General features: G+C 36.0%; 1 protein-coding gene across 4 annotated transcripts in view; it reads right to left on the reverse strand.

Moving 5' to 3' along the window:
- Acsl3 (acyl-CoA synthetase long chain family member 3) overlaps nucleotides 1-16,245 on the reverse strand; it is a 63,311-nt gene that overhangs the window by 22,021 nt on the left and 25,045 nt on the right. For all 4 annotated transcript variants that reach the window (XM_004864473.4, XM_087205992.1, XM_087205990.1 and 1 more), the window contains 2 exons: nucleotides 5,353-5,770; nucleotides 59-236 (listed from right to left, as the gene is read on the reverse strand). In XM_004864473.4, coding sequence (XP_004864530.1) covers nucleotides 59-236; nucleotides 5,353-5,730 — 556 coding nt within the window. In that variant the 5' untranslated portion in view covers nucleotides 5,731-5,770. The remainder of the gene's footprint in view (nucleotides 1-58; nucleotides 237-5,352; nucleotides 5,771-16,245) is intronic.

The following is a 16,245-nucleotide window of genomic DNA, read 5'->3' on the forward strand; positions in this document are numbered from 1 at the left end:
ACCATTTCTCCCAAATGACGTGATCCCACCCCTGCAGGAGGTAGAAAAGCCCACATACGCTGGAAGTTGTACATGAAGCACGCCTGTGCAGCAATCATCCACTCTGCCCTGGTCTCACAGAAGATGGCAATGTTGGTCTTTGGTTTCTGACCCAACATCTGTAAGCCATTTCCAAAGTTAGAGGCCTGAACAAAGACATCTTCATAGGACAGCCAATTGTACTGTCCAAGAATAACCTGATAAAACACAAGAAGCACAAATAGTTTTTAATATAACCAAAATATTAATTTACAGAAAATCAAAATATATTCCTAATTTTATAACAAATCAAAAGTTACATTTACATAAAACCTTTTTCTCAAAAAGCTAGAAACTGAGTTTCAAGTGAAAAATCTTTAGTTAATTTGCAGTGTTTTCGATGACAACTCAAACTATGCTAAATCTTTAACATTCAAGGAAGATCTTTATTATTGGTCTTCAAAAATATTCAGTTTGACAAGTTCTTAAAGGTCAACTTCCTGGCTAAATGGTCACACACTAATAATTCATTTACAGATTTCTTGTACTTAAATAATTCAGGTGATAATTTAAAATTTTAACTGGCACAACCACTACTAAGCTGATATTTTATTCCCCCTCTATTTAGAAAGTTCAACACCAGATGGTATAATATGATCCAGAAATAGAAACTAAACTGGCCTTGCTACTCAATCTAAAAAAAATACCTATGGCTATTCAATTAGAACTGTTGTATTTGAATCTGATAAGAAAGTAGACAAGACTATAACTGTACAACTAAGAAGGGACTGGTTATGTTACTCAGAGTCCCTCTATTTAAGCTTTAAATGCTCACTGGCAGCCCTGGGCTTTTAACATTTGATCTACGTTCATCAGAAGTGCAGGTAAAATCAAGTTTCTGTTAGTATTAACCTCCTTTTAAAGCTGTTTTTTGGTTTTTTGTAGTTTGGTTTTGTTTGTCTTTGAGAATTTTCAACTTAGATGAGACCACAAATCCCCATATTACATATAGATTAGAAAAGAAGCAGACACTGCAAAAATATACAGACAGTTCCAAACATGACTCTGTTGTTAATATGTCTCAAACACCTTAAAAACACCATATTCATTTTTAAAAATCCAAGCACAACATTCAAGAGATTTCTAGAAGAGATTGGATGAAGATAAAAATGGAAAGATAAATGCTGCCCTCTAGTGTCCTATTCATGACAAATTTAAGAAATAAATTATTTGATGAATAAAGCACCTGTACTTAGGAGGATACTTATTTAACTGTAATGGTCCCAAACTCTCACCTTGCTCTGCACCCCCATGAAATGCTCAGTTCAAGGAGCTCCAATGACTTCAAAAGGAGCTCTGTGGGGGTGAGAAGAGAGATGAGAATTGGGCCAAAATGTACAGGAACTGGATAATTATCAAAAATTATACACTCCAAATATAAGAATGAGTTCCTTCTAGATTCTAAAAGCTAAATTATTTCAGAGGACATGTACGTCCTAAAAAGGCATTTGATACATAATCCAAATAACAAACTAATGTGATGATGCCACCATGTGGAACAGAAATCAAATTGGATTAAGTGCAACATTTACTCATACAGTATATAAAAATAAAACAGCTAAAATCTGAGTTTTCTTACTTTAATCTTTAAACCACTGAGTCTTCTAATTACCTTTCTCAGAAAGATTACACTTAGAGGACCCTGTTTGCTCTGTAATTTTACTTAACTTGTGCTGTAAAGTTTCTAGTCCAAACCTTGTCACTTTGTACCTGCAGTCAGTCCAACCCACAATTAAACTCATTAATGTATTTTCTGTTTATACTGTTAAACACTGCTGTATAAAAATACCTAAGTTTATTAAACCTAGAACCAAAGTTATCCCCACCCCATAATCTTATTACATTTCACAGGATACTCATTTTCTCACCTTCTGAAATAGCTTTGAAACCTTGTCTCTCTTTTCTACTGAAAAGAGAATGCATCACCCTTTCTTCATTGAGCAATTAGAACTTAAACAGAAACTTCCTTATTTTCCTAACATCAAAGTTAATACCTGCATACATCTCTACTCATACTCTGTAGTCCACATGGTTGAGTACTTCTCAAAAAATCAACTTTGCTTCAAAGAACTTTCCAAATTTCTACCTTTAGTCCTAAACACTGCCATGTGGAAAGCCAACTGTCATGGAGAACCACAGCCATATGGAGAACCAACATTTTTTTTTATCGGATTGCTCAACTAAGATGTCTGTCACATCAAACTAAGCAACCTCCAAAACAACCTTCCCATTCATCCTTCTTCCCCCTTTCTTCTCCTGGTCACTCCTATGTCAGCAGAGGGTACTAACCCCACCCCCTACCTCCTTGATCTACTCAAAACAGGAGTAACTCTCCACGACATTCATCTTCACAGCTCACTTCTAAATCCACCCGCAATTTCTATCAACTGTATCTCCAAAATATAACCTCGATCCAGCCATTTATCTCTACCTCTACTCCTGTTGTCCTAGTCCATCTTCCCCTGAACTCATACCAAGTGGCCAAACATCCCTTTATAGTGCCACTGGAGTCCAATACCTCACCCTGGCCTGGTAAGCTCCAAGGAACCTAAAGCATCAAGTCATTCTCTCTCGCTCCCCCTCCCTCTCTCTCCCCTCTCCCCCTTCCTCTCTCCCTCTCTCTCCCTCTCCCCTGCCCCTCTCTCTGCCCCTGACTCACAACTTCATTCTTCTGCTCTTCAGACAGGTTGAGGTAGGATTAGACAGGCACCTTCTTCAATTGCCCCTTGAATACCTCACTCAACTGAGTTCATCCACATCTTCAAAAAGCTGGTTCTTTCTTATTGTCTAGGCCTTAATCTAACTGTAATCTACTCAACAGGCTTTCCTCAATTACCAATTTGCTTTATTTTCTTGCATTTTTATATCTGTTAACATTTTTATTGTTTCTCCTCTCCCACACAAACAGAAGATCCACAAGAATAACGAAGTGTGTCTTGTTCATGATTGTTAAAGGCACTCACAGCAATTCTTTCCTAAACATGTGGAATGATGGATGGTAAAATTAACCACAACTTCAATCCACTCTGAGCCTGAAGGAATGTTCTCTCTCTCCTCCTCTAGCAGCCTCATTTTTCAAAATGCTGGTTTTAAAAATAATAAAAGCCATGTCCATCTGAACATTCAACTACCATATCTTGTTTTATTCTGATCATCAGTAAATCACTTACATCCTTGGCCTTCCAGCCCTTAACTATTCTCACCTGAGCCCTGTGCACGCTGTCAAGCAGGTTCAACTTTCCTGGCAGCATGGTTATGTAAATCACTGTCACAGAATCTTTAAGCATTTTCCTCACCGTAAACTTGGGAAGGGGACTAAGATGACTTTCAAGATCACTCCTCTCTGACACCTGGCTACATTTTTCATTCTACGGTAAGTGTAACATACATGTGAATGATTATCAATGTCACCACTCAGAATATGACTGCCTGGATCTCAATAATTTATAATTTTTTTCCAGGGACATAGAAAGTTACATGCTTTGATAATAGTCTCTTACCTCAAAAAAAAAAAAATACAACATACAGATTATAAAATAAATGCACACAAATACTTAACCATTCAAGACTCTGAACGATGATAGTTTAAGATCAAATTTTCATGTAGCTGAACCAAACCTCTTTAAATACTAGGATGTTTTTGCCCCTTTCACTATCTGGAAGAGAACTATCTCAAAATTACACATGTTCCTGTCTTCTTCAACAAAGTACAGCTAGTTTCATTTGATCAGAGACTCCTGGGTTTTCTGGCTTGAGCAATTTGGTACATGATCTGTCTTTTACAAATAGAATGGCAGGGAGAGGAACAAGTTTGGAAGAAAAGCCAACGGGAGAGATATACATTAACCAAACCACAGATCTGACCTAAAGATTTATTTTTAATATAAATTATGTCAATACCAATCTTAATTGGGTAGAAAAAAATTCAGTTTTTTGGTAAGAAAATATACCTTAAAAAGCAAGGTAACTACATAACTTTATTCAAATCAGGGCTGTATGAGGTATTATTACTAAGATCAACAGGCATAAGTTAGGGAAGTTCCAAGCAAAGTAAGACCCAAGGTTTTAAAAATGAGAAAATGTAGCAATTGTGTTGATGAGTTATAATGTTCTTAGTTTACATGAATTACGACATCAACTTGTTTGCTCTCTCCTTTATGTTTGAAAAAACTGACAAGGAATTTTTACGGTAAATAGCAAATTTAATAGGCTGTTAAAGATGTTAAGCAACACCTCCCTCTTTGGCTTTCTAGTAACAAGAAGAGCTCTGAGTTTTTCATTCCATTGTTGTGATTATTTAGAGTTTCCTCCAAGATTTGAGTGTTCCCTCATGGCCAACACAAAAAGGCAGGCAAGGGTCAAGAGGTAGCTGGAAGTAGAAAGAAAACAACTTTGCCTATTAAACCTATAACCTAACGAAATTATTAACCAACTATAGATCACTGTACTCCTTCTACATTTACTTCAACTTTTATCTACCAGAGATCCAAAAGGTACTTATAAGAAAGTCACATATGTAAATTCGTGTTTTCTTGCCATTCCTAAACTTACTGTTCTTTATAGCGCAGCACAACTCCACTGATAGTCATTAAATGTAGAACAATTTTTTCCGTCAAATACCCTAGATAACAGTAATATCGTAATAAAAGCCAGAGCATTTACACTAGGTGTCACAAAGAGTTTAAAGCAAATTATGTACATGTGCTCGTGTATGTACATACACGCATCCAAATATCACAAGAACTCTGCAAGCTTTGATTAGTTAAGGACTATGAGTTCTGGAGCCAGAAGGCCTGGGTTTTCATCCTAACTTCGCCACTTGGAAGCTGTAGTACCTTTGGGTAAATTACCTAACCCCTCAATGCTGTACTCCATAGAGATAATAATACTAACTCATGGGGTTATTTTAAGTCTTTAAAAAAGATGACATAAAAATCAGAAGCAGCAGATCACACCCCCAAACCTGGATCCATCTCATACACCAGGGTGCTTATGAGAACCCCAACTAGCCTAGATGCTGTATTGCAAGCCCTGAGAGACATCCAAGTTCAGAAGAGCCCCACACCATGAGGCACTCTCAGTATCTTTCTGATGACCCATGAGTGCTGCTGTATCCAGAGACAGACAAGCACTGTCGAGCCTCCTTCTGGTGTGCCGTCTCCTGCAACAACACCAAACTCCAACAGAAGCAGGCTGCGTGTGTCCCTTATCACCATTGCACTGCTAAGAGTACATTTATTCAGAAGGAATTCAAAGCCAATGAAAAGATGTTACCTTTTTAAAAATTTTTCCATTTGGTTGTACTTCATCTTCCTCGTTTAAAATTTCACGTGTTCCCAAGAGTCTTTTGTCCTTAAATTTGTTTTTTGCATACATAAAAACTTTATCTAGTGTATCACATCCAGGGTACAATACTGAGGCCAAACCATCCAAACTATTAATAGATCTGTATGCAGAATCAGGTTTTGAATTTACAGGCTTTGCTTTAATTCGGTTTGATTTCTCTTGTCTTGACTCAGACAAAAAATAAAATGGAACATAAGTTAAAATAGTATAAAGTGATACTATAAAATGTATGAAATATAAAAGAATAGGATTGATGCTCTCTTTTAGCTTCATGGTAGATGGTTTGGAAGATGCGTGGTTATTCATAAGTGTTCAAAAAGTAGAATTAACAGATTTCAACAAGAATCTACAAGAAAGAAAAAGATATTAGTTCAAAATCATTTAAAATAACTTTAAAGAAAAATTCTTCATATTCAGCAAATGAACTTTTGTTTTTTCAGTCAAGCAGGAGTTTGTATACTGGGCTCCTGTAATCTTCTAATATCTCTGAGGGACTCATTGCACCATATTTATTATCAATGGAATTACTGAGAAAAGGTTCCACATCATACTATAAACAGCCAGTCTCTCCAACCTAGCCCTAAATATCCACAAACACTTCAGTAGTTAAGGAGAGAGCAAGGCAGGTGGTGGGGGACAGAATCAGAGAGAGACCGTGCCTGGGTGAGACACAATCAAGTTCTAGTCGGTAGGAGGTCTAGCAGCCAAGTGCAAGCCGGCAGCAGGCACACAGAGTTCTGCAAGCTGAACAACCAGAAACCAATCTTAACTTCGGTGGAACTAAAGGTACAGGATTGGTGGGATTATCCACTACCTTGCTGTAAATCTATGGCTGGCATGCTGAGATTAATCAACACGTATCTGGGCTCTGTCTGCCAACTCTACCAGTGAGAGCAGAGACACACCCTGAAGTGGACTTTTTTTCTCTTGCTCTTTATGAACACTGCATCTAGTTTTTGTTGTTGTTCTGTTCTCGTTTTTGTTTCTTCTTTCTCTATTTCCCTCCTGTCTTCATCAGTTTCCCAAAGTTTACATAATCTTCCTCTGTCCTCCAGCCTTGCTTCTAATCTCTTCCTCTTTATCTATTTCTCTTTTTTTTTTTTTTTTTTGCCCAACCCCTTTCCAATTTTCTTCCCTGAGGATAGAATCACATTTACTGTATACCATTTTCTGGTTTGTTTTAGGTTGCGTTATATAACCAAAAAATATAGTTCATATGGTTAAAGGTGGCAGATTAATAGTTACCACAGTTTGTCATTTTCTAGGCTGTGTATGATGCTATTCTTTTTTTTTTTTTTGGTACCAGAGATTGAACTCGGATCCTTGCGCTTGTGCAGCAGGCAGCGAAACCACTGAGCTAAATCCCTGGACCCCTATGATGGTATTCTTATTGCTGATTATACTATTTAAGTCAAGGTGACACAATTGTTCTAATAAGTTGTTCTTTCTGGTGTGCCAAGACTGAGATTGCCTAAGGGTCATAATATTACAGGCCAGTGCCAAAGAACCAGGGGCTGGACTAAACAGGCAGCAACTTCTCAACCCCAATAAATTGAAGAGGTAGGATCTTGCAACAGACTTAAAACCCAAAAGTCCACTACACCTGGAAGACATCTCTGAGAAGTAGTCATTTCCTAAGGGTTCTCAATAGTAGCAACCTTCCATAATCAATTTACAAGCATCAACTCAAGAATTAAACTAAAAAAATAGAATGAGAAGACAGTTAAGCAAGATGCAAACCCAGACTTCCAACTCTCCAAAGGGAAACCCAGGAAGCAATGAGGTAGAATAATTCAAAAGCCATCCAACTGTATACTCTCTAAAGTTATAACAGTACAAGTAACAAACCACATGGATGAAATTCTGGAAGTCAATCAGAAATAATTTCTCAGATAACTACACAGATGTGACCATAACAAAAGTCATGGTTAGTGACTCCAGAGTAGATACAGAAAAAACAAGAGAGGAACTTAGGAAAATCATGGAAACCATGAATACCAATCATAGGAAAGAAATGGAATCCATGAAACAGATTCAAACCACTATCCAGGAGATTAAAAATTCCACTGAAAATATATGCTGCACAGTGAGACAAAGTGAGGACAGAATATCACATACAGAAGACAGGATTGTGGTTAGCAATCTTGAAAAGAAAGATTTCTTAAAAATAGAGACCACAAAAAAATCAATCCAACAGCTGCTAGATGATACAAAGAAGAATAACATAAGACTGATCAGACAATGAAAAAGCAAGGGATAGCGCAAATGACATTAAAAAAAGTGTTCATAGAAGTAATGGCAGAAAACTTCCCAGGAAGGGAAAAGGAATTTGACATACAGATAACTGAGGCACATAGAACTCTAATTAGCCATAATAAAAAACAAAAAAATCTACGCTAAGGGATGTAATAGTCAAGATTACAGAAGTTCAACACAAAAACAGAATCAAAAGCTGTTTCAGAAAAAAGCCAAATCTACCTATAAAAGAAAATCCATCAAAATCACAGCAGACTTTTCAACACAAACCTTCAAGTCAAAGAGAATTTGGGGTGAAGTATTCCAAGCCCTAAAAAAAAAAACCACCCAGACTGATATACCCTACAAAACTAATCTAAAAAAATTAATGGACACCAAACCAGCGCTCCAAAATGTTCTAGAGGACATGCTAGAGATAATGAGGACTACAAGTGCATGATATCCAATAAAATGAATCCACCAGGCAAGGCAAGGCAAGCAATTACACAGAGGGGGAAAAGAGAAACCAACAACATAAAAATAACTTGATAAGGATAAGTCAATACATATCAGTTATAAGCATCAACATAAATGGTCTGAATTCACCCATGAAAAGAAACAGACTGGCAGAATGGATCAAGAAGCAAGATCCAACAATATGCCACATATAAGAAACACGTTTAATTCAAAAAGAGATTCACAGACTGAAAGTCAAAGGATGGAAAACAATACTCCAAGTGACAGGAACCTGGAAAAAAGCAGGGGTAGCTATTCTATTTGCAGACAAAGTGGACTTTAAGCCAAGACTGATTAAGGAGAGACAAAGAAGGTCACTACATTCTTATAAAGGGAACAATCCAAGAGAAAAACATAACCACCACAAATATATATGCACCAAATATTAGCGTACCCAACTATATAAAACAAATATTAAATAAAAGACATTAAAAAAATCAAATAAGCACTAATGTGACTGTAATGAGGGACCTCAATACCCCACTGTCACAAATAGATCAACTAGACCAAAAAAATCAACAAAGAAATATCAGAACTAAACCAAACTTCTGAACAAATGAACTTATAGTAGATGTCAACAGAGTATTCCACCCCACACCAAAATACACATTCTTCTCATTTGAACACAAGACCTTCCTCAAAACAGACCACAAACCACCTCACAGAACACACTTAAGTAAATGCAAAGGAACTGAAATTACCCCATATATATTATCAGACCAGTGAAATGAAATTAGGCATCAATGGCAAAAGAGACCACAAGAACTTCATAAACACATGGAAATTAACACTCTCCTGGAAAATCAATGGATCAAAGATAAATTAAAAAAGAAATTAGACAGTTTCTATAATTAAATGATAATGCCAATACAACATACTAGAATTTACAGGCCACAATGAAAGCAGTACTACGATGGCTATTTATAGTGGTGAATTCCCATATAATTCCAAAAACAGAGTGAACTTAAATAACCTAATGTTGAACCTCAAGCTTCTAGAAAAATGAGCAAATCAAGCCCAAAGCTCATACTAGGGAGGAAATTATAAAGATAAGAGCAGAATTAATACAAAGGAGACTAAGAAAATAATACAAAGAATGAATGAAATCAAAGAGTTGGTTCTTCAAAAGATTAAATAAAACTGACAAGCCTTCAGTCAACCTTATCAAAGAAAGGAAAGACAAGACTCAAAAACCATGTAATTAGGAAGGAAAAGAGTGAAATCACAACAGATCCTGCAGAAATCCAGAAGATCATCAATATCTAATTCAAGAACCTGTATTCTAATAAAATGGAAAACAGAGAAGAAATACAGATTCCTAAATATATATTAATTACCTAAGCTGAATCAAGAAGATATAAAAAATCTAAATAAACCAGTATCGGTCAATGAAATTGAAGATGTAATTAAAAACATACCTATAAAGGTCCTGACAGATTCACTGCTGAATTCTACAAGAAATTTAGAGAAGACCTAAGGCCACTACTTCTCAAACTCTGATGAAATTGAAAGGGAAGCAATACTCCCAAATTCATTCCTGGAAGCAGGCATCACCCTGATACCAAAACCCAAGAAGGATCCAACCAAAAAAAGAGAACTATAGGCCAATCTCCCTAATGAACACAGATGTAAAAATCCTCAATAAGATATTGGCAAACTGAATGCAGCAAATCATCAAGAAGATTTTACACCATGATTAAGTAGGATTCATCTCAGGATTGCAGGGATGGTTCAACATATGCAAATCAATAAATTAATATACCATATTAAGAGAGCCAAGGAAAAAACCATTATGATCACCTCAATTGATGCAGAAAAAGCATTTGACAAAGTCCAACATCTACTCATGATAAAAACCCTACAGAAATTACAATAGATGGTCTTTATCTCAATTTGATAAAAGCCATCTATAACAAACCAATAAGCCATACTAAATGGACAAAAACTGAAAGCTCTCACTTTAAAATCAGGAACAAGGTAAGGATGTCCACTGCCACCACTTTATTCAATATAGTTCTGGAAACATTAGCGAGAACAATTAGACAAGAGAAAGAAATAAAGGAATAAGGGTAGGAAAGAAGTAATTAAATTATCATTATCATGGATGACATGACACTCTACATATAAGACCGCAAAAATGTCACCAAAAGACCTGTAGATTTATTAACTAAATTGAGTAGTATACCTGGATACAAAGTTAACACTCAAAGATCAATAGCATTGCTGTACACAAATAACAAGCTCACTGGGAAAGAATTTAGCACAACAGCACCCCCCAAAAAATGAAATACCTAGGAATCAATCTAAGGAAGCAAAGACCTTTACATTGAAAACTACAGTACTTTAAAAAAGGAGATCAAAGAGGATATCAGAAAATGGAAAGATATCCCTTGTTCTTGGGTAGGAAGAATCAATATAGTGAAAATGACTATACTTCCAAAACTGTTCTACAAATTTAATGCAATCCCAATCAAAATTCAAAAGCATACCTCACAGAACTAGAGAAAGCAGTCCTAAAATAATTCATTAGGAACCAAAAGAGACCTAGAATAGCAAAAGCAATTCTAGGCAACATGGGCCAGGCAGTGGGCATCACAATTACCAAACTGAAGTTACAGTAAAAAAGCTACAGTGATTAAAAACAGCATGGTACTGGCAAAACAACAACAACAACAATAAAATAAACCCACAAAATCAGACTGCACTGAAAGATAGCCTCTTTAATAAATGATGCTGGGTACTTCACGGACCTTGAGAAAACAATCCAAAACTTCATTTGGAACAAGAAGAGACCTAGAATAGCTAAAGCAATTCTAGAAAACAGAGATACAGCAGGGGTATCACAATAACCCCCAACCTGAAACTATACTACAAAGCTACTGTGATAAAAACAGCATGGTACTGGCAAAGAGACTGGAGGACCAGTGAAACAGATTAGAAGATGTAGAAACAACTCCAGAAACACTCAGCCACCTCATCTTTGACAAAGGAACCAAACATCCTCTCTGGAGGAAAGACAGCCTCTTCAATAAATGGTGCTGGAAAAATTGGGTTTCAACTTGCCAAAGATTAAAACTAGACCTATATCTCTCACCATCTACTAAACTAAAATTGAAATGGATTAAAGATCTAAATATTGAAACAGAAACACTGAACCTGGAACAGAGGTTAGGTAGAACTCTTGAAGACATTGATGTAGGAAAAGATTTTATAAACAAACCTCAGTTGCCCATGAACTAGTACAAACGATCAACAAGTGGGATCTCTTCTTACTAAAAAGCTTCTGCACAGCAAGAGAAACCACCAACAGTGTGAAGAGACAACCCACAATGCGGGAAAAAATTTTCACCAGCTGTCCCTCAGTCAAAGGTCTACTCTCTAGAATCTATAAAGAACTTAAAAAAAATCAGACCTCCCAAATTTAAAGACCCAATCCAAAATGGGCATCTGAAATGAACAGACATTTCTCAGACAAAGAAGTAGAAATAGCAAATAAACATATGAAAAAATGTTCAACATCCCTGGTCATTTGAGAGATGCAAATGAAAACACTGAGATTCCAACTCACTCCAGAAAGAATGGCTATCATGAAATCAACACTGCTCCACTGCTGGTGGGAGTGTCGACTGGTGCAACCACTGTGGAAATCAGTATGGAGATACCTCAAAGAACTAGGACTGAAAGTCCCATTTGACCCAGCTATTCCCATGCTGGGGATCTTCCCCAAAGAATTAAAAGAATCATACCACAGTGATATACGTGCACTCATGTTCGTAGCAGCACAGTTTGTAATAGCTAAAACTTGGAAACAGCCCAAATGCCCATCAACTGGAGACTGGATAAAGAAAATGTGATTTTTTTTATAAAATGGAGCACTACTCATCCATAAAAAACGAGAAATTAGAGATATTTATAGCTAAATGGATGCACATTGAGGCGATACTCTTAAGTGAAATCAATAGGACACACATGTGTAAATACCAAATAGTATCTCTAGTGTGAGAAACTCAAAGTGTAAATAAGGACTAAAACATATAATAGATAATGTGAAATAGGAAGAAAGGGGGCAAAGGGGAAGGGGAAGTGGGAGGGGTAGGGGAAAGGAAAGAAGGGAATGGAACTGATATGAGAAAATGGAAAAATGGAAACAAAGTCTTTGTAAATAGGGAGGAATGGAGGGGTTGAAGGGGAAGGGGGAAAAAAGTAAGAACCAAGAGAGATTATGTATGTAAAGGTGCAAATTTCCAATGATGAATGTCATTATATTGTATACCTAAAATGTACCAAGAAAATTAAATTTTAAAAAAATAATAAAATAAATGATGCTGTTAAAACTGGCTTTCCACATACCAAAAATCGAACCTTGATCCACATCTCTCACTATGTACTCAACTAAAAATCAAAATGGATCAAAGATCTAAATATTAAAATAGAAACACTAAATCTGCTGGAGGATAGAATAGGTAGAACTCTTGAAGACACTGGTGTAGGCAGACTTTATGAACAAACCCCAATCACACAGGAAATATAACAAGGAATCAACAACTGGGATCTCATCTTATTAAAAAGCTTTTTAATTAAAAAAAAAAAAAAAAAGAAACCACCAACAGAGTGAAGAGAACCCATAGGGTGGGAAATATTTTTACCAGCTGTTTCTCAAACAACTAATATCTAGAATATATAAAGAATTCAAAAAAATTAGACCCCCCCCCACCAAATTTAAAGACCAAGTCCAAAAATGGATAGAAAATGAAAAGACATTTCTCAGATAAAAAAAAGTAGAAATAGCAAATAAATATATGAAAAAAACTTTCAAATCAGTGGTCATGTGAGAGATGCAAATTAAAACAACACTGAAATTCCACTGCACTCCAGAAAGGATGGCTATTATCCAGAAATCAACCAAAAATGAATGCTGGGGGATGCTGTGGGGAAAAAGGACCCTTCTCCACTGTTGGTGGGAGTGTAGACTGGGGCAACCACTGTGGAAATCAGTGTGAAGATTCCTCAAAATACCAAAACTAGAGGCTCCATTTGACCCAGCTATTCTCATTCTTGGTATCTTCTTGAAAAAATGAAAAGCCTCATACCACAGCAATATATGCACTCCCATGTTTATAGTAGCACAGTTTGTAATAGCTAAATCTTGGAAACAGCCCAAATCCCCATCAACTGGAGACTGGATAAAGATGTGGGGGGTTTTTTTCTCACAATGGAGTACTACTCTGCCATAAAGAAGCTAAATGGATGAATCTTGAGACCACACTCTTAAGGGAAATGAATTGGACACATACGTGTAAATATTGCATTCTCTGGTGTGAGAAACTGAAAGTGTAAATAAGGACCAAAATGTATAATAGATACTGAGAAATGGGAAGAAAATTTGAAAATGAGAAAAGAAAAAAGAGGGTAGGGAGGGTCAGGAAAAAAATGAAAACAAAGCTTTTGTAAATAAGGAGGAGAAGAAGGGTTGATGGGAGGGAGGAGGAATGAGAAAAAGAGAATAAGATATATCATGTACAGGTACAAATTCCCTATGATGAAATGTTATTATGTGCATCTAAAAACAATTAAAATCATTCAATAAATAAAAATAAATTGTTTACATCCTTAAAATATGCCACATGGACTGCGAATGTAGCTCTGTGATAGAGTGTGTGCTTAGCATGCACCAGGCCTTGGGTTTGAACCCCAGTACAGTAAAAGAATAAAAATGAGTGTGCCATTAAAAAAATAGCAAAATAAAATGCTTGTTCCACTATCAGTAAAACTTACAATCGTGTTAGAATAATTTTGTAATCTGTCTATCCAAAATACTCTTCTTTTTATTTCAGTGGTTTACATATAGTTTCCTAAGATTCCTCAAGTTGTTTCCTTAGCTTTTCCTCCTAGTTTAACTATATCCTGGGTAAATCAGTTAAAAAACAAAATTAAGAAAAGACAAAATAAAACTACGAAATAAACAATCTGCACCATGACTAACAATATAACACCTTCATTTGTACTAACAGTTCAATAGCCAAGAACAAGGTTTAAATACGTAATCAAGGGCAAAAGGGATAGCTCTGAGGTGAAGTGCTCAACTAACACACTTGAAGCCCTGGGTTTAATCCTCAGCACTACAAGAGAATAATAAAAAATAATAAATTTTCAAAATATGCAATTACTTTCTTAATCAAAACCTGGTCTAATTTTTATCCATACAATATTATTTGCTTTTTACTTTTTAAACTCTTTATATAATATGTTCTCTTTTCCCATAAATTTTAATTATTTTATTACTAAAGCTTTTCCTAAAAAACATGTTTCAAAATCGAAGCAAGTAAGATAGTTATTTTTCCTCTCTATTCTTGTGTGGTGTACTATTTTCTGGCTTTTGCAACTTTCAGTATTCAAAAACCAGATTAATTTTTAAAAAGAAAACAAGAGGGAAAGGGACCCACCATAAGTAACTATGAGAAATATTTGGATCAACTCTAAGATTTATCTTCCTGTTAAACAAAATTTGCTGTTGTTCCCATCTCCTTCCACACTACAATACAGTCACTGATATAAAAAATAAAAATATTCTAAAAATTTCTCTAGTGCAGTGCTATACATATAGACAACACTTTCTGCTCCCAACTGAATGCAAAATACAATTCTAATAAGCCATCAAGTCCTGACAGCCATCAAAACTTGTCTACTCTTAAAAAACTAAAAAAAGGGCTGGGGATTTAGCTCAGTGGTTCCGGCACCTGCCTTGCAAGTGCAAGGTCCCGAGTTCGATCCCCGGTACCAAAAAAAAAAAAAAAAAAGAAAGAAACTGAAAAAAAGTCTACTCTATAAAATAAATATGAATTAGTAAAATCATGGACATCTGCTTCATTAAAAGAAGGTAATCTTAGCCAGGTGTGGTGGCACACACCTGTCAGCACTCTGGGAGGCTTCGGCAAGTTTGAGCCCAACCTGGTCAACTTAGTGATTCAGTAAGACCCTTTCTCAAAATGTTAAGGGGGGCGGGGCTGAGGATGTAGCTCAGTGCAAAGGTTCTGGGTTCGATCCACAGTATCACAAAGTATACATAAATAAATAATCAGTCAATCTTAGGTATCCATGCAAAAAGCTTGCAAAGGAAGAGCACACTGCATATTGTTAAGGGAGGGGTAATCCTTAACAAAAGAACCAGAGGAACTAAGAAGTTCCCCACTTACTCATACACTCCTACACTGTGCAGTTTTCAACAATAAACATACTGTCTTAATTTTTTTAAAGATTAGTCAATAATGTAAAAATTAATAAATTGTAACTAATATGGACAAAGATTTTGAAATAATTTTCTGAAACAAAAGATAAACGTCAACAATTATAACTCTAATGGATAAAATGTTCATTGAATGCTTTTCTATCCTTGAAGGATATGTCAGCCAGATGAGGTAATACATATCTGTAATCCCAGCAATCTGGAATTCGAGGGAGCAGGATCACAAGTTTGAACACAACCTGGGCAATTTAGCGACTTAGCAAGCCCTGTCTCAGAATTTGAAGATTTTAAAAAGGGATGGGTATGTCACTCAAGTGTGAAGAGCCTGGATTCAGTCCCCAGTCACACACACACACACACACACACGCGCGCGCGCGCGCGTGCGCGAACATGTTTACCAACATGTGTTGTTCCTTCTAATGGTCCTATCCAATTTTACTTCTACTTCATAGAATGCTAAAAACCTTCAGGTCACTTGATCATAAAATTCTTGCCCTAAAATTGTACAAACTCTAATTCATTTCAGACGCAAAACAAGGAAAGAAAAAACTGTGATACATTTTTTTATGCCTCATGACAACTGTTAACAGTCCAATTAGACTTTATAAAATAAAGAAGCTACTGAGCTCTAATCCCTTATACAGATACTCAAAATCCAAACTGAGGAGAAGAAGGTAGACAATACTATTAAACAACATGGTTTAATGCTCAACAGGTTGGTATGGAATTAAAATAAGTATGAAAATGTCTTCTCATAACTCATAATTCTATAAGAAAATGGGAAGAAATTTCAAAATTTTTGTCAATTTAACCATAATTGGCTATGT

The sequence above is a fragment of the Heterocephalus glaber genome, unplaced genomic scaffold, assembly GCF_053883595.1.
Source record: "Heterocephalus glaber isolate CG9 unplaced genomic scaffold, H.glaber_assembly_v1.0 deba00000621, whole genome shotgun sequence".
NCBI classification, from domain to species: domain Eukaryota; kingdom Metazoa; phylum Chordata; class Mammalia; order Rodentia; family Bathyergidae; genus Heterocephalus; species Heterocephalus glaber.